The 20,201-nt window shown below is 37.0% G+C and overlaps 1 protein-coding gene across 1 annotated transcript; it reads left to right on the plus strand.

Moving 5' to 3' along the window:
* Positions 1-5,436: 5,436 nt before the first annotated feature.
* LOC126375713 (Krueppel homolog 2) lies at positions 5,437-18,884 on the plus strand. The gene is made up of 7 exons (XM_050022810.1): positions 5,437-5,574; positions 8,304-8,467; positions 8,904-9,088; positions 10,492-10,559; positions 15,552-15,685; positions 16,106-16,327; positions 16,940-18,884. Exons 2-7 carry the CDS (start codon positions 8,307-8,309, stop codon positions 16,941-16,943), a joined length of 774 nt encoding a protein of 257 aa, XP_049878767.1. The 5' UTR covers positions 5,437-5,574; positions 8,304-8,306; the 3' UTR covers positions 16,944-18,884.
* The last annotated feature ends 1,317 nt before the right edge of the window (positions 18,885-20,201 follow it).

Below are 20,201 nucleotides of genomic sequence, written 5' to 3' on the forward strand. Positions count from 1 at the left end.
ACTAGCATGGACATATTAATAGATGTGCTGGAGTCATCAATGGACACTGATTGCTCTACTTCGGCACCGACTTCTAATAAAAGTCGCAAACGAGCTACTCCACGTCGCGTTTGTAGTACTTGCCACAAGAAAAAAAGACGACAAGGAAAGGAAAGCAGTCCAAATGACTGCCACTGTCTTTTATTAAAAGACGAAATAGACCAAAGTACACAGCTTCGGAAACATCAGGCCCCTCAGGAATCTGAGGCTCCTCATGGGTCGCAAGTCTCTCAGGTATCTAATGACTCACCGGTATCCAATGATCCGTCAACCCGTATTCCTATCGGTCGCGTGTCGTATGAACCTCTGGACCGTTCTCCATACATTGTTCATGTTCAAAGAGAAACATCATCCAGTAATGATGGAGTAACCCTTCACCCTGTTTCTTTCGGCCGTTTTTTAAAACGAAACAATATTCAAGGTATCGTCAATGGTAGCTTAAAAAGGATAGGACGAAATCGAATTTCCATGGAATTTTCCAGTTACATGTTTGCAAATACCTTCCTATCTAATCAGAATTTACTAATGGAGAAATTTAAAGCTTTTATTCCTACTTTCAATATCACCCGAATGGGAGTTGTTAGAGGTGTGCCCGCAGACTGGTCAGATGAGGAGATCATTGCAAACATTACTGTCCCTATAGGTTGCGGTCCTATTATTAAAATAAGGAAGATAAAACAAAAAATTACAGTTAATAATACTACGGAATACTTATTCAAAGGTACCATTGTCGTCACTTTTGACGGACAGGTACTTCCTACTCGTGTTTATATGTGCTATACAGCCTTACCTGTGTCTCTTTATATATATCCTACTGTACAATGTTACAACTGCTGTAAATATGGACATGTAAAAAATCAGTGTCGCTCAACCCCAAGGTGCTCAAAGTGTGGTAAAGGGCACACTAGAGAGTCCTGTGATGTAGAGGAGGAAGAATATAAGTGTTGTTTGTGTGGAGGATGCCATGAAGCCACAAGTAAGAAATGTTTAGAGTTCAGCAGACAGAAAGCCATAAAAGAAACCATGAGTAAAAGTTGTGTATCATATATGGAAGCTGTGAAGCTTCACCCACCTGTTTCCAGAGTTTCGTATGCAGAGGCCTTACTTACTGCTCCACCCTCTCCTTCAAAAGCATCTTCACCGTCCAATTCACCATCCACTCCCAATAATCCTAACTTCTCAACACAACAAAACAGTTCCCGTTCTTATAAAAAGACAGTCTTCCTCAAGCCCAGGTCAACCACTTCCTATAACCCTAAGGGTTATGATCATATTGCTCATAATGAAATAATTAGACAACCCACTTTAGATAAAAGCAAACCAGTTTATAGTGGTGAGCCTAGTGAAACTTCTAAGACATCTGAGATTATAAAAGAATTAATAAAGTTACTTTCCACCTCTACTACTATTTCACCGTCCAACGTTGCCTATATCATAAATGTTTTATACGAACTTACAGCAAACACCCAAGATGGACCTAAAAGCCAAGGCAATACAATGGAATTGTCAAAGCCTTAATAGTGTTAAGAAAACTGAACTGATTTATCTTATAAATAAATATCAACCTTTTGTTCTATGTCTCCAGGAAACATGGTTTAAGCAGGATACAATTTTTAAAGTTCCTGGTTATTCCTGTATCCGAGAAGATAGACCTCATGAGCATGGCGGAGTAGCCATACTCATCAAAAATTCCCTTTCTTTTTCTCCTTTCACCCTTCCTCCTCATGACAGCAACATATCAATTGTTGCTGCTATTGTAAATAACATTTGTTTTATATCTGTATATTTTTCTCGTCCTAGTGTAAGTATTTTTGTTGAAATTAAGAACATTCTTAGCCTCTTACCTAAACCATTTGTAGTCATGGGAGACTTTAATTCACACCATCAAAGCTGGGGCTGCTCTACATCCACATATTATGGTAATGAATTATTAGGCATTCTGGATTCACTTAATCTATGCGTATTAAATACTGGTTTAATAACTCGTCTTGGAGGCCCTCGGCAGGAGCCTAGTGCTCCAGACTTATCTATTTGTACACCTGACCTTGCATCTCTTCTCTCATGGGCCCCTTTGGAATCAAGACTAGGTAGCGACCATTATCCATTAGTAATTACTTTTCCCTTTAATAAACCTTCCAAATTAGTAAGAAGAACTCATTTGAAACACAAGCTGGCAGATGCAGACTGGAATTTATTTAGTATTAGAGCCAAGAATAAATTAGTAGATTTACCAGAAATTACGCAGAACAATGTGGTAGACTGTTCAGAAAAATTAGCTACAATGTTAATCGAAGTAGCTAATGAAACTTTTCCCTTAAAGAGTAATTCTCCTGAATGGATCCCATCTCCACCATGGTGGGATGAGGAATGTACAAAAGCAGTTAGACAAAGAAAAGAGGCAGAAAAAGAGTACTGTTTATGTATGTCTGATTATAACTTTATTATTTATTCTCAAGCTGCTATTTCTACACAGATTCTACTTAAAAAAAAGAAATATGATGGATGGAAAAAGTTCTGTCTATCTTTATGCCCAAATGTAAAGCCGTCTTTAGTCTGGCAGAATATTAGACGGTTCAGGTCCGTTTTTAATGACTCCCAACACAGTGTGATATCTCCTATTCTTGCTGAACAGGTCATGGATCGTTTGGCTCCTCCATCAGCCCCTGAAAACTTTATTGTTTCTCCTTTTACTGATTTACCATTCAATCCAAATAATAATATTCAACATGATGACATGAACGCTCCATTCACTTTGCTAGAATTGAAGGGTGTTCTCTCTTATGTTAAAGATTCGGCTCCGGGCGAAGACGGTATACCATACTCCTTTCTCACCCACCTTGACGCTAATGGCCTTAATTACTTTCTCACAATCATAAATTATGTCATTTTCACTGGTGTTATTCCAAACACTTGGAGGACTCAAACATTAATCCTGTTATTAAAGCCAAATAAGTCAAAACTTGATCCTGCTTCCTATCGTCCAATAGCCTTATCTTCAGTCTTGCTCAAAATAACAGAACATTTAGTAAAAAACCGTCTAGAATGGTTCATTGAACATAATAAACTTCTTTCTGCTAGTCAGTTTGGATTTAGAAAAGGAAAAAGCACATTTGACAGTTTGGGTATTTTGACCACAGACATACGGCTAGCTTTTTCTAGAAATGACTCGGTGGTTGCTGCCTTTTTAGATATCAAATCCGCATACGACAATGTAATTATTTCCATACTTCATCAGAAATTATTATTATTAAACATACCATATGTATTGAGTAATTTCATTATTAACATGTTATCCGAAAGGTTTATTAAATACCGAGTGATGAATGAAGACGATTCATGGATATGCAGGACCGTCTGGAAAGGTCTACCACAAGGTTCAGTTTTAAGCCCTATATTATATAACTTATATACCTACGACTTAGAGAATTCATTGTATGGATATTCTAACGTCCTGCAATATGCAGATGATTTACTGTTATATGTTTCGGGGCAATCTACGGAGGATATTTGCGGCTCTCTTTCATCTGCACTATCTAATCTAAAGATATGGTTAGACAACAATGGTCTTAATCTATCTCCATCTAAAAGCTCTGTGGTTCTTTTTACTAGGAAAAGAATTCACCCAGATGTAAATGTTTTGTACAATAAATTGCCTTTACCCGTTAACAAACATTACAAATTCCTGGGAGTTATTTTGGACTCTAAACTTTCTGGTGAGCCTCACTGCGATTATGTTCTGAAGAGATGTGAGCGTAATCTAAATATTCTTAGATGCATTTCTGGGGTTTGGTGGGGAGCCCATCCGTTTACCATGAAACTCCTATACAACGCTCTTATAAGGAGTGTTCTTGATTACGGATCATTTTTGTTACATCCAGGAAATGTAGGTCCTTTTAGAAAGTTGGATGGCATTCAATCAAAAGCCCTTAGACTCGTAACCGGTGCGATGAAATCTAGCCCGATAAATTGCCTCCAAGTTGAGTGCTGTGAAGCACCCTTAGCGTTGAGACGACAATATCTGTGCGATAGATTTTTCTTTCGAATTTTGCAGATTGTAAATAACCCTTTATTCACTAAAATTGCTAGACTCTCTGAGGAAATTGTTTCCTCATCCTATTGGGTTCATAAAGATCTCCCTTGTTTAGTTAAAAGTTATAAAAGATTCAATAATATAGTTGCCCCGACTTATCGATCTTCCTTGTTGCCCTTATATCAATCTAGTTTTAGTTGTCTCGTATTAAAGCCTACCATTATTTACGATTTTATTAAAAATGATTCCAACCAAAACTTTGAATTTAGAAATGCTGTCAACGAAAATTGGTCTGACACACATTGTATATACACTGATGCCTCTAAGCATTCCGGTAGAAGTTGCGTCGGTGTGGGAGTCTATCACTCTCAATTCAATATTGTACAGAAAATTAAACTTCCACCGGAGACATCTGTCTTCACAGGTGAGTGTTTTGGCCTCTTCAAGGCATTGGAGTACATAATTTTAATGAAACTACAAAAATCTATTATATTTACTGATTCTCTCAGCTCTCTGCAGGCAATAGAACGCTTTGCCTTTAAATCTCACAAACAGGTCCCTTTAATTTTTTCTATCAGAGATTTGTTGTTACAATGCAGGGTGAAGGGTTATAATGTCACTTTGGCATGGATTCCAGCACACGTTGGTATAACTGGTAATGAAAGGGTGGACCGATTAGCTAAGGATGCAGTTCTTTCTGGAGATATTTTCCCTTACAACAACTTTAGTCACGACTTACAGAACTTACCTGACATATACTTAAGAGACGCCTGGAATGTGCTTTGGGCTAACAACATGGCCAAAGGTAAATACTACCGTGTTATCCAAGAATCGATCCCAAATAAACCTTGGTTTTTTAAATCAGGCTTAGGTATTGATAAAAGAGCAACCTCTGTCATATGCAGACTTCGCCTAGGGCACGTCTGCACTCCAGCACATCTATATAAATGTAATATTATATCCGATCCATTTTGTTCCTGCGGTGAATATGGAGATGTCAATCATATTTTCTTCTCCTGTCCCTTAAATGACCATTCCAGTTTTATTACCCAATTGCTCCATATCCAAGTTCCGCTCCCTACTTCTATTTCTTGTTTACTTTATTTAAATTGTTCTATTGTATATAAAACTATTGCCCTATATATTGCTAAAAATGATATTAATTTATAAAAACATGTATTTGTAAATATGTAATTGTAAATAACATGTATATATCTAACTAGAATATCCCAAATTCCAATCCTGTTTCCCTTCATTTTATTACCGTATTTCTTTTCCATATCCACGTTTCCCTAACTTTAATTCCTTGTATTTGGCTAAATGCGTTGCGAAGCCATTACCAAAAAAAAAAAAAAAAAAAAAATGAAAGAGATGTGCTGCCAATGATTGCACTGTCATTTATCTGTCATTTAGCAAAATCATGTCGATTTTGATCGCGTAATTTGTGAAATAATTCAAGAATTAATTTGTCCTTGTCGTTGTAACTAGCACCTTCACTCTAAAATGTAAGTATCCTCACGTCGTTGATCAATATTTTATAATTGTTTGAGGATAAATAAGAGTCATACTGCCGTCGTGGTAAATTAGTATTTTTTCAATAATTGACGACACAAAACTAGTTTTTTCCTCAATACGAGTCCTTGATTATCGTCTTATGTTAATTTTTCCATTTATGTGATGTCCGTGTATTATAAAGATTACGTAGCTTTAACATCAGATTTTTAACCTCTTATTCAGTGATAAGCTGCTATTCCAATTATGGCCTACTAATCTACTTTTTTTTAATATAGGTATAGTTTTTAAATGCAGTGATTTTTTTTGTATACTAGCTGAAAATAAGGGATGTGTGTTACACCTGTTAGACCTAATTCATATGTAATTTTAGATAAATAATGATTCAGGTATGAGTAATTGATCATTTCTCTATCATTTTTATCTATTTGATAAATCTCCAGTATGTTGTTATCAGTATACATTTACTACCAGCATAAAGTAGTTGATAACTGTGGTGATGTAGTGCATATGAAAAGAAGATTTTATTACTGTTTCCTATAGGTAATAAAGATGACCTACTTAATGAGAAAGTGAAACCAACTTTCTTTCATGTGGCTAAAATGGTTGGATATTATTTCCTCTCACATGTTATTAACTACAGTTATTATACTGTTAAGGCTGTTTCACATTCAGTTACCTGAATATAGTGGCTGAATGAGTTTGTGTTCAGATTAATTGTTTTTTAAAGTCTGTAATATAAAATATAATAATTTATAAAAACATGTAAGTAGGTCAAGTCACACACAACTAAATATATCTTACAGTTTTTTTATTTAATAAATGAAGTAATACTGAATAATTATATTATTATAATTATGAATCTACTTAACTCATTAATTAACACTGTATGGAGCTGAGATTTATGAAATAAATGCAATTTATTTTTTTGAATTAATTAAGTAGTTTGTATATCCAAAGGTGTGAAAACATGCAATATTCAGGATGTTACTGACACTGTAACAAATACTGAGGGGGATGATTCAGCTCATGATTCTGAGTTAATATCACGTGGAATTTTCTAGAAACTACTTTTTATTACCAAAACTAAGTGTAAAATTGTACCATAGATGATTGCATATGCCAAAGTATGTTTACATTATTTTGTAAGCATGACATCATCAGTCACCTTTGATACCGCTGCAAACTTAAGGTTTTAAAAGTTCAATAACAATTTTGCTCTATAAATAGTGCTGCAATGCAAGACACGTTGTCCTTTTAAACCTAAAAGAGAATGACCCTCCAAATGTCATACACTTAAATTCAACTTTCTTTAAATGACATTCATAATGCCTGAATAAAAGCTAAAGATATGTGCTAATGTATGTGTGTCGTAGGTTTTACCTAAATAAACATTTTTATTTATTATTTATTTATTTGTACACAATAAAACAGACACAAGAAACATACAAAGAAAACAGATAGTACAGGCAAGCTTATCTCTAAACAAAGAGAGAGACAACAAAGAGTTTTTTATTTTTATTATTAGATAAAATAATACTGGGAATATTTCATAATGATTTTGCAATATTGTACTAAAAGCATTTGTACATACCCAATAGCACATTTTTGAATGTTTTTGTTACATTCATAAATAAAGTGAATGAAAGAGGAGGCCTCTTCAAATTTTAATAGTGAAAAGAGAAAAATAACAAACAATCACTCCTGTATCCCCAAAGGGGTGGGTATACAATACACCCATAAAACCACAGAAGAACAATAAAACAAAAGAAATGCTATTATTTGTATTTATTCATATTTATCTTATTGGAATTACCATTGTTTTCTATTTCTTAGTATTACTTGAAGCTGTTGTTTTTAACTTGTTGCATATCACTTGTATCTTGGCATAACATAGCATCACGCCTATGTCCCCTAAGGGGTTAGCAGAGGCGTATTAGTATACGCCTACACACCCACTACTCGCTAGCTATTTAAGCCCCATGTAATATTGAATACCACTTTCATTCCTCCATACCATTTTAATATGATGAATATTTGTCCAAAAAAATCTTGGTATATAATAGCATCACGCCTACGTCCCAGAAGGGGTAAGCAGGGGCGTATACAAGAAACACATATCCACTACTCGCCAGCTATTTATGTTCCATGTAATCGAGCGCCTCTCGAGCGCTCTCGAGCGCTCGATTACATGGAACGCTCGAGAGGAGCTCGGTGGCGCAGCGGTAAACGCGCTCGGTCTGCAATTGTTGAAGTTAAGCAACTTTCGCAAAGGCCGGTCATAGAATGGGTGACCACAAAAAAAAGTTTTCTTCTCGAGCTCCTCCGTGCTTCGGAAGGCACGTTAAGCCGTTGGTCCCGGCTGCATTAGCAGTCGTTAATAACCACCATCAATCCGCACTGGGCCCGCGTGATGGTGTAAGGCCCGATCTCCCTATCCATCCATAGGGAAGGCCCGTGCCCCAGCAGTGGGGACGTTAATGGGCTGATGATGATGAATCGAGCGCCCAAATATCGCCACATTTGGCAATGCCTAGAGGAGGCCTATGTCCTAGGACAGTCTGACGAGAAGGGTGTCGATGTCGCTGTCATTGGCTAATCATTAGATTTAAGTGAATATTAGAGTAATGTAAAAGTCAGTGAATAAAGGCTATTTTTATTAAATCTTGATATACCATTTTTATTCCCTGTCAAAGTTTTAATATGATGAATATTTGTCCAGAAAATGGCGGAACAAGACCAACAAGCGGGAGACACGGGCCCCCCGAAAGGCATCCCGGCACTGAAGGCCCACGTGACAGCTAACAAGGTGGACGTGGCACTCTGGGCCATCCGCATCCTCACCGTCCTATGCACTATTGGCTATGTGTTCCCGTTGTTTAACAAGTAAGTCTTTTCTGAATACCTGTGTATAAGGTACCTACGTACCTTACCAGTGTGTGCGGTACCTAAGGTACGCAAAATCACCTATGGGGCTGGTATGATCACTCAGGGTGTTAAAAGATGTTCCTTTAAAAAAAAATTATTAATATTATCACATTTCACATTTTTATTATTATCATTTTTCTCATATATGCGCTTCTAATGTGAAAAAAATACGTAAAACATGGCTGCCTATGTTTCATGTATTTTTTTTCTTGTTGATGAATGATAACGCATCTGTGTGTGTGTGTGACGTTTAACGCCATACGATTGAAGACTAAAGTAAGACCGAGGGGGGTGAGGTAAACCTAGCTCAGCGGCTAGTGGGGAGCAGAGAGTTGCAATTCTATACGCAGTTCTTTATTCTATGATGTATGTTAAAGTTTAATATTTGTTCCAGCCCGGTATCTGCGTTCTACAAGGCGCTGCTGGCCAACGCAGCCACCTCCGCCCTGCGGCTGCACCAGCGTATCCCGGCGCGAGAGATCTCGCTCTCCCGGGAGTTCCTGGCGCGGTTCTTCCTCGAGGACAGCGCCCACTACCTCTTCTACTCGCTCATATTCATGAACGTCACGCCCAACTTGTGTATCCTTTGAAATATTGGCTATTAACATAACTTAGGGTGGTATTAATAAACGAATCTCAGCTGATTCTCTGATCTATATGAGAACTGTCACATTGACATGATCTTGAGGGCAGTCTCATAGCTGAGATTAGTTTATTAATACCACCCTTAAACAGCTCATATACGTCCCACTGCTGGGCACACGCCCAATCAACCCGAGGGGGTATGGAGCATACTCCACGACGCTGCTACTGTATTAGCTACTATGTGCGACTAACTACTTAAACTACGGTTACTATTTACCACATTTTTACCTTTTTTTTTGACGTGACTTATTATAGATTTGCCGCAGATGATATTAACTACTTGGCCGGACAAATGGGGAGCGCTGAAGGCTCTCACCCGGTAACTATTTACCACAGGACCACAATGACTATTACTTGACTTTATTATGTCAAAACGGCCATCATAGTGCTAGTTTAGTTTTTACATGAGCCATGTCAGGGGCCTTTGGCGGCCCTACAATAACCCTGACACCAAACGACCAAAACGATAAAGGGTCTCTAAACAAAACCTACTTTAGGATTTGAATACTAAGATTAAAAAGTGACACATGAAAACACTTTTTTTTTAATAATTATATGAAGTCATTAAAGTATTGGATTGTAGTAATTACTCCAATTAATGTGGCAGTTTGAACTGCAAACCTTTGATAAAGGTGTAATCTTTTATGCAATTAACAAACATTTACAAGTAATTATAATTAATAATCATAAGCAAATATTCGCCGATGAATGTATTAACTAATTATTTTTGAAAATATCTAATTATAATACGTAAAAAGAATATATTCGCTTTTAAAGCTAGTTTCTCGTGACGTCCTTACCTTTAACAAAACAGGTTTTTAAGCTAATAATGCTTATTTAAATAGTTTTACCGACATAAATGGACCGCAAGGTCAGCTACCTAACTATTTTTAAGCATATTGAATTTAACTAATGAATTTTACAGTTTCAATTCATCTAACTAATAACGTAAAATTATGTAATAACAGTTTATATGAAAACAAAATTTGTTACATAAAATATTGTTATACAATTTAGTCATTCGGCTGCCTAATATTAATTACCAGACAAAAAAAAAAACATGTGCATTCATATCTTCTAATTAATTACTAACCTTATTTACAAAGTTTCTGTTTACTTACTGTCTTAAAACTGTTCAAAGGTAAATTCTGAACGTTTTTGTGATCCCCACCGGGATTCAAACCCGGGACCTCCGGATCGTGAGTACAACGCTCAACCACTGGTCCACGGAGGCCGTTATTATAATGATAATGTTTGTATCTTATAAATAAATAAATAATTTAAGAATATGTTTTTACAGATTTATTGTAAATTATGGATTCCTTAACTCCGCACAGTAATCTTGACACCGATCTTCCTGTTCGCCCTGCTACACGCTGCTTCGTACTCGCTCACCATTCTTGACGTAAGTGCTTTTTTGACATAAACCCATTCCCGTAATTCCTAATGGTGTGACCAGAGCCCCAAGTCAGACTAACTAGCTATAATAATCAATTAAACCAGCACCCGCGGTACAGTAACCGCGCGCGCGCGGCGCGAATATATATATCGAGCGAGGGCTTCGACCAATAGATATAGCTAGTATTCTATCTAATCTACGTGGATAAACATCGTACGGCTATTGGTCCAGGCGATATAATACGTGCCGCGCGCGGCACGGTGGCTGTGCCGCGGGGACAGGAAACTAAAATCAATTAAAGAATAAACGTCTTCTTTACATACTTTTTTACCTTGATGAATATAAAACAATTATAATCATGTTTGCGTAACGTGACTTCAAGAAAAATGCAAAAATAAATATTTTTAAATTAACCATACTAAAGAAGAATGATAGGCGTCAAGTAGCCTAAATAGTCAAATGAGATACCTACTTTTTACGAAACGTCCAAACGAAAGTTTTCTTTGGGGTCTGTATGGAAGTACTGTCTTTTGACGTCATCAATAAAAGCGGTCAAACTTCATACTCATTGTAACTTATTTCATAAATAAAATTCGAAAATAAGTCGAAAAGTAAAATGAGATGGAATTTTCCGTCGCAAAATTCATATTGTTTTTTAGTTTTTAAATTCTTTACAATTCTATACGTTCTACTCCTTCGGAAACACAGGCGTGATGTTATATATAATAACTTAACATAACAATGAGTGCTAGTGTCTTCTTGACAGTTGAATGCTCAATTACCCCACAATCAATGGTGGTATTACCTCAGTCTGCCCTGTTATAGTAAATTACTGCAATTAACATTTCAAACATACTTTGTAATTGTAATTTATTATAAACTACGTGGTCCGTGGTGCGCTCACTGCTAAAGCATCTTCTCTTGTCCTGTTTTTGTTCGAAAATGACCCACCTTTCTCTTAACGGTCGTAATCGGTACACTTTGTATGGCGGCCATCTTGTTTTTCCGCCATGTTGTTGTTTTGGGCGATAGAATTGGACCAAGCTTTAAATATGTTATGCGAAAAGGATATTGATCTAGGTGTCATAGTTTCGCCAACCCGTCCGGTTGTTCCCTGATGAGAAGCAGTTTCCGACTAGTGTGACGTTCCGATCATCCATAAGTACATCATGTTTACCGTGAACGGTTAACAAAATACACGACAGGAAAGAAATCAGAATCATTGAACGTAATTGTTATGGATAAACTTGTTGAAGGTCAATGTAACATTTTTGAATTTACGTCATTTCGCAAGGTTTATTGGCTGAGGAGAAATGACAAGAAACTTCAACAGCAACACATCTTTTAAATCAATGAGGGTATACATTACATGTTATTTAATAACTAGAGGAACACATTGATTATGAAACTCAGCACTAAATTACACAAATTCGTACCGGCCGCGGCAAGACATTTCTGTCTAGACCGCTACATCGACTCCGCCGTTCATTGCGTAGTAACACAAGCGCTATGATTGCGCAATACCAAGGAAGCAATGCATGATATGTAAAGTTTTATAATACAATCATTGCCTCATATAATATAATCGTTTTGTGCATATTTCGCTCCCGCGGAATCTCTATAATAAGAACTGCAAAAAATAAAACTTACTATTCTACCGCGTATTTACCATCACATTTTTATATATTTTTTATTTTGGTGCATTAAATTATATTTGTATTTAGAATGAAGGGATTTTGTTATTATAATAAAAGCCTGTTTTGAAGACAAGTTCGTACTATTGTTCAAGTACTGGCTTCCTTATTTGTTTGCCATGAGAACTCATGCTCATTATTATGAAGGTCTGAAACCCACACTAAACCTTATAACCTACATAAGTATATAAACTAACAGTGACGTAACAGACGTAAACAGTCGACTTGGCTTTGTATTTTTGGTAAAAAACTTAGTATTTCAAATTCAAATTATCTTTATTCAATAGGTAACATAGGTCAACTTTGAATCGTCAATTTTACAAAACGCCTAAAACTACTGCAGCTTCTCACAACCTGTATAGCCGGGGAAAAGAAGCTGCAAGAAAAACCTCGGCACAGGGCCCTAGACGTTCTTTAAAAAAAATAAACATAAAATATTGGTATACAATTGAGTAATTTAGCTGCCTACTATCAGTTCTGAGACAGTTAATCCCATGCATTCATATCTTCTAAATAATCACTAACTTTATAATAAATATCCTTTTTTGTGAAGTTTTTGTTTAACTACTGTCTTAAAACAGTTGAAAGGCAAATTCTGAATGTCAATGGGAATCTTATTGTAAAAACGTATACATTGCCCCTTAAAAGATTTAGTAACCTTATGTAATCGACTGACTTGTAAAGCAAGTTTATTTTTATTCCGGGTATTAAGAATGTGCCGATCGCTATTTTTTGCAAATAATCCTATGTTTTTTTACATACAGGGTGGCCCAGAAGTTCAGGTTCAAAATGAAAAATTAGATAGAGGGGCTCATTAGCTACCAGAAACACCCCCATGTATGTTCAGCAATTATTTACGGTTTAGGAGATATGACCCATTTTGTACCTTTTTCTAGATTTTCTACCTTACTTCAGAAATAATCATTTTGTCGCTATCCCTTTCTTAATAATTCTTTTATTTTACTTCACAACTATGCCTAAGGCTGTGTACCGCTCAATCAAAGATAAATCAAAGTCAAATCAAAGATAAAAAAAAGTTATCGGAAGTCAAAGTGAGAATTTGACCAAAATTGTTACAGTTGTTAAAACTTGGCCGAAGAATAAAATAAACACATGAGATTGTCATGGGCCCTGAAAGTATTTCTAAAAACTGCTCCATTTAATAGGCTTTTAGAAACATCCAAAAAAAGTACCCTTAATAAGGGCATAAAACTAAGTAATTAGCCCTCAAAGATTGCAAGACAGACAGATTTGAAGGAAAATTTGTCATTCTCATACAATGTAGCTGCTTCTTTTTAACGTTGTTAAAAGTGCTCAAAGACAGATTTTATTTTAGTATCCAATAGTATGAATCGCCAACAGTGTTTGGGGACAACTTTTTCCTTGAAATCTATGTATCTTCATTAAAATACGAATACCAAAAGTGACTGCAAGTTTTGTCTTCGGATTGTTGCTATGTCTACCCTGTTAGCGATTATAAGCGTGATTTTTATTTATTTTCAACTTAAAATGTGTCTTTGAGCAGGGTAGACACCCTGTTAGCGATTATAAGCGTGATTTTTATTTATTTTCAACTTAAAATGTGTCTTTGAGCACCTTTAACAACATTAGAAAGTACCAGCTACATTGTATGAGAATGTCAAATTTTCCTTCAAATCTGTCTGTCTTGCAATCTTTGAGGGCTAATTACTTAGTTTTATGCCCCTATTAAGGGTACTTTTTTTGGATGTTTCTAAAAGCCTATTAAATGGAGCAGTTTTTAGAAATACTTTCAGGGCCCATGACTATCTTATGTGTTTATTATTCTTCGGCCAAGTTTTAACAACTGTAACAATTTTGGTCAAATTCTCACTTTGACTTACGATAACTTTTTTTTTATCTTTGATTTCACTTTGATTTATCTTTGATTGAGCGGTACACAGACTTAGGCATAATTGTGAAGTAAAATAAAAGAATTATTAAGAAAGGGATAGCGACAAAATGATTATTTCTGAAGTAAGGTAGAAAATCTAGAAAAAGATACAAAATGGGTCATATCTCCTAAACCGTAAATAATTGCTGAACATACATGGGGGTGTTTCTGGTAGCTAATGAGCCCCTCTATCTAATTTTTCATTTTGAACCTGAACTTCTGGGCCACCCTGTATATTAAGTTTTCAAAGATATAATGGTGCTAATTCCTGTAAACACCATCTAATTTTATTTTAAGTTATATCTGTCATTTTCTTATCCGCCGAAAAGGAAAGGGACGGGTAATCGACAAGCATAAAATTTATGGAACACACGTCAATTTTAAGCACAAATCTAAACCAACCGTCTAAAAATTTTACATCCGTCAATAACCCGACACAGGTAAGTAGACAGCACGTCAAACGGATTGCATACCAGGGACGTACCTTTTGATTCGCCCGGGTTATTCATTCATTTACTCATTCTTCCTAAAATTAAGATCTGTGAATCATCCGTCCCTTTCCTTTTCGACGGATATGAAAATGACGGATATAACTTAAAATAAAATTAGGCGGTGTCTGCAGGAATCGGGGCCATTGTGATGCCAAAGTTAAAATACTAATTTAATATTTACGTCATTTATATGACGGGTTAGAATCCCGAATCGAGCTCTAATCTACTAAATTCGACTTTATGAGTTTGAATTCATATTTGATTCATAGATAATTGGCTCGTGTACTAGGTTCAAGATAAATTATGATTCTGATTACTAAATAAAGACAGATCTAAAACTAACGAAAAACATTTTCTATTTAACTTATTTATGAATTTTAAGCAAGAAAAACTTAATAAGTCGGATTTTTCATCACGTTTTCTATGACGTCACAGTGTGCTTTTTCATACAAGTTCCATAATTTCGTGTTTTGACGTTTAGTAAAAAGTGACTGATTTGACTAGTTGGACAGGCCTCCCCTCAATCAACCGGAGGGGGTATGGAGCATACTCCATCACGCTGCTGCTCCACTGCGGGTTGGTGGAGGTGGGTCTAGTACCCCGCAACCACAAGCTTAACGTGACTTCCGAAACAGGGATCATCTTACTTTTATGTATGAGTGTAGGAATGGTAGGCTGAATGAAACGTAACGCAAAGGTGAGTGAAAGAGAGAGCGACGAGTGAGCGAGAGAGAGAGAATTGCGGAATGACAGGGAAATGACGGACGGTTGTTTTTAAAGAGGAAAAGATAGAAGACTATAAAAGGTTAAAAAATAATAATCGTTTCCTTCACGTCCTATCCCACAATTTTTATGTATAAAGTCTATGATTTAAGTCATAATATTTTCTGATTACTTCCAGACCCTGGGCCAGAACTCGATGTGGGTGGCGCGGCTGCTCATCTCCCTGGTGGAATTCCAATCACGCAACATTCTACGCGCCGCCGCGCTGGCCGAGATTGTGCTCTTCCCACTAGTGGCGATTATGGCACTTACGTTAGTATATAAATGGCTTATACAGCTCCCTTGAGCATTGGCTTCCCCCTATCTATGGGGGGGGGAGGGGGCAGCACTTCTCTCATTATTTAAGGTTTTTGGAATCCTCGCGTACGCATGCCTTTCCTTCCTCGTGATATTGTCAGCGCAGATTTCGGAGGTGTGTGAGCTGGTTTTCCCTTCGCGGGTTGGAAGGTACGACAGGTAGTCGCTTCTGTAAAAACCCAGACCTGTCAAGCCTTCAGGTCAAGTAAGCGGACCCTGTGAAATTAGCAAACGGGAGATGATGAGATTGTCGAAAACTGCTCACCTCGCCTTTGTGGGCGTTAATAGTGTGCTTTAACCTTTACGCTTATCTATCCTGTCACGTAAACAGTAGGATGAAACAATAATGATGAAACTGACTATTTGCCCCTACAGCGGCTACTGCGGCCTCTTAACCCCGTTCGTGTACTACTACTTCGTGACGTGGCGCTACGCGTCCCGCCGCAACCCGTACACGCGCAACACGTTCCGCGAGCTGCGCGTGGCGGCCGAGGCCGCGGCCGCGCGGCCCGCCGTGCCCGCGCCGCTCAAGGCCGCGCTGCACCAAGCCGTGCAGCTCGTGTGCCGCATGGCGCCGCCCGTCGAGACCGTGCAGCAGTCAGTGTATATACTTACGTTAGGTTACTTGTATAGGCATGGCCGGAACCAGGCGATCCATGACTCTTATGACCAACCTGGGCGACAGGTTGGAGCATGGTTTACTGAAATTTTATCTAATTCTCTAAGTAGCTAGGCTGTCTGTGACCATGTGACCCCCTGACATAAACGCTGGATCCGCTCCTGTATATAGGAGTTCAGGAGATAGAGGAGAGGTAGTGGAAAAATCCACTTGGTATTAACTCAGAATCATGAGCTGAATTATCCAAGAGTATTTGGTATGGTGTCACTCATCCTGTATAATAAATAGTGTCATATAAATTACTATGTTCGTCCGACACGATATTCAGTCACCTATGTCACCGAGAAATCCGTGTCATTCAGACAACTATGTTTTCCAGAAAATGATGTCACTGTCAGATTTGTGTGTTCAGTCACCTATGTCACTGAGAAAACCGTGCCACTCGGACACACGCCGTCTTAAACGTGATATTTAGTCACCTATGTCTCTGAGAAAACCCTATCACTCTGACACCTATGTCATCGAGAAAGAGTACGACCGCAGTAACTATTAACAGTTATAATTTAATAAAAATATTTTTATAATTGCAGATAACGACCGAGCTAAGCAGGATCGGTCCACATTGACTGCCGCGGTGCCGCATTCACACTCGCGGCAAATGTCTACACCACGACTAACATCTACACACGGTTGATACTGTGACTAAAAGAATACAGGACTTCAAACTTCAGCTGATTTGACAAAAATAATCTTTAAAAGGAATACTTTCAATTGGTGCCAATTTCAGGCTGATCAGATGGGTTAAAAAAGCCACTTCGAAGCAATATGGTATTCGACTGGGTCAAAGATAAATTATAAAATGTTAATATAGAAATAGAAGCCAGTCTAAAAGGATCAATAATCAATCTCATTTTTCGACGAATTTTATTTATGAATTAAGTAACAATGAATACGACGTTTGACCGCTATTATAGATGACGTCACAGGACAGTATTTCCATACAAACTCCATAGAATACTTTCGTTTTGACGTTTCGTAAAAAGTATCTCATTTGGTTAGGTTGTCAAATAGCCTATTTATTGATTATATAAAAGTAAGTGCGCAATGCCAACGAATATCAAAAAGTAATATTGCTTTTTAGACGAATTGCTTCAATGTGGCCTTTTTAACCACCCAGGATACAATGCTCATCAGGGACATTATATTAAGTCAAACAGTATTTCTCTATGGGTTTTCATTATCGACTAAAATCACAAGAAAAATCAACAGTCATTCGTATTGAAGCCAGCGCAAACCATAGACTTATGATTAGTCTATTATAAAAGTGCGATAAACTGTCACTGCAAGGCGATAAGGTCTTATAAATATCGATTAATCACAAGTCTAGCATGCACTGCCTTATAATCAAGTATGTTTAAGTTGACGATAACCGTTATAGCCTTTTCTATAACGTTATTTACGTATTAGTAATATTTATTTAGCTAAAACAGTTGTCGCCATCTTGAAAAATAGCTTTTTTAATCTGTATCTTCAAACGAAGTTACTTTTTGTCATTACCACCGAGACAGGAAAAGGCCCACAGATAATATAATGGACTGTATGCGCTGGTGGCGTCGCGATCAAATATAAAAATACGCCAAACGGTGAACTGTCAAAAGTTGTCATTTCTCTCCGCTAGGTGTGTTTTATATAGGAATGCGGCGCTAATTGCGTATTCAGTTTTCTATGTCCTATCGGGACATGCGAAAGTATTTGTACTATAAATAAGTAAAAGACTTTACTCGTGCAAGCGGCAGCAATATCACAAACTACACTTATTTCTGTGCATTTCTTACAATCGGTTGTATCACTTCACCTAGTTTATTTACTCGCTAGTATTTTACGGGATAGTGAAGGTACATAATATTTAATGTTAATTTTATTTAAGGTTGAGATGTGAACTGTTTTGGTCCAATTTAAGTTAAGGAAGGTTAAGATAGACTGGTAAGCTAATTATTTTGGAGTATTTCTGAACTGCATCGTATTGTCTAATATTGTCTATGTCACAAGGGGGGAAATTATTCAGCTCAATACTATAAAATACCTAGTGAAAGTTGGACATATTCCAATCCTTAGTTATCTCCTGTCTTGTGACACATTTATACCTTTCCACGCGTAAATGTAATATAAACTGACTCACACAAAACATATCCAAGATTTTAGTCACAATTTACGTTTTTATCCTTCAATTTTCGTCTGCATTTGGTCACATTTTGTGTCTATGTAACTTATCATTCCACATTTATTTAAATCTAAACAGTATGGCGTTTTCAAAAACGTTTTATTGTAAGAAACTATGACATGAATTATAAGACCACTCATTTTTTACGCTAAATACAATCAAAAGTATCAAAATTTTATATTGTGATGTATTAAGACGTTTTTGTTTTTTACAACGAAGTATTCGACGAATTGCTGCGGACACTTTTGTATTATTGATAATGCACTTGGTTTGGGGTGAATGTAGTCAGGTTTTTTAATAAATGTTGATATGAATATGGTTTTTTGTTATTTAATTGATTTTTCCCTTATCTTATATGTATGTTACTGAGAAACTAACGTCTATGTGGGTACCTACACGACATGCGCCCTAAGCTTAGAACAAGGGTCACATCTGTCAGCGCCTCATCGCATTTTCCTATATATCTATCCTTTTCTGTTACTCAGAATAGTAATTTGCTAGAGAGGGAGAGAGCGACCGCACGCGGCAGAATCGGCGCGTCTTCGTAATCGTGACGTCATACGACTAGTCTAATGTGTTCGAGGGGGGGTGAGGTAAACCTAGCTCAGACGCTGGTGGGGAGCGGAAAGTTGCCGTTCTATACGTAGTATTATTCTATGCCGATGGACAGGGTAATGTAATAACCACTACAGGCAGCTCAAGCAAACCCCGCGGACACTCAATATAAAAGTCTCGTAGACACTAGATGCATTTTTTGTATTTGTGTGCTGTCTTACCTCGTGCGTGCGAACAAGACAGATAGTCGGCACACGCTCCTTACGTCCTACAGACTGAAGTGCCTCACAAAGGGGGGTGGGATAATCCAAGCTCGTAGCGGGGCGAAGTGTCTCTTCGGTTACGTAGTACATATTTATTCTATGGTCCAAGTACAAAAATGTATGGGAATTCCGTTAGTTAGTTCATTTTAGTACCAAAATTAGCGCTGTTCAAAGAGTCCTAAGTCCTATCCTATAAGCAATTCACGTTCTATAAGGACATTCGCTATGAATGTACCGCATGACCACTTTCTGTCTGATAAGACCATTGATGTATTACAACAGGGTACTAGGTATAGGACCTTTAAGTATAGGTACTGCGATTTGCAAATGATAATGGCTGGCGGCAGCAGGTCACAAGACAATACCTTATGTAACAGAACATGTGCATCAGCTCACGGCAAAACTAGAATGGGACATTCTGTGTTAAAACCATCTAGTTTTATAACTACCCCAGCAGTGATTTACTCCAATCTGAATCGATTTCGCCTTCCGGTTGGCTCTCCAGAATGAGTATGGTACAGTAACATCATATTTTGTAAGAAGTCTGTGGGTATGGCTTAGAACATTTTTACGAAACTGTTTGTTGTATTATAATATATTTTAAGACAATAAGATCATGTTATTTAAAAAAAAACGAAAGTTGGCGAAAAGATGATTAAAATGTTTTAGTATCTAAAAATATTGATGATACGAATACACCCTTTAGAATGTTAGGTCTAAAACCTAATCTCGTTTTGTATTGAGTGTTTTCTTTAATTATCAATAATTATAGGTATTTCGATATCTATGATATTTTAACAGCTAAATTAATAT

The sequence above is a fragment of the Pectinophora gossypiella genome, chromosome 19 (assembly GCF_024362695.1).
Source record: "Pectinophora gossypiella chromosome 19, ilPecGoss1.1, whole genome shotgun sequence".
NCBI lineage: Eukaryota > Metazoa > Arthropoda > Insecta > Lepidoptera > Gelechiidae > Pectinophora > Pectinophora gossypiella.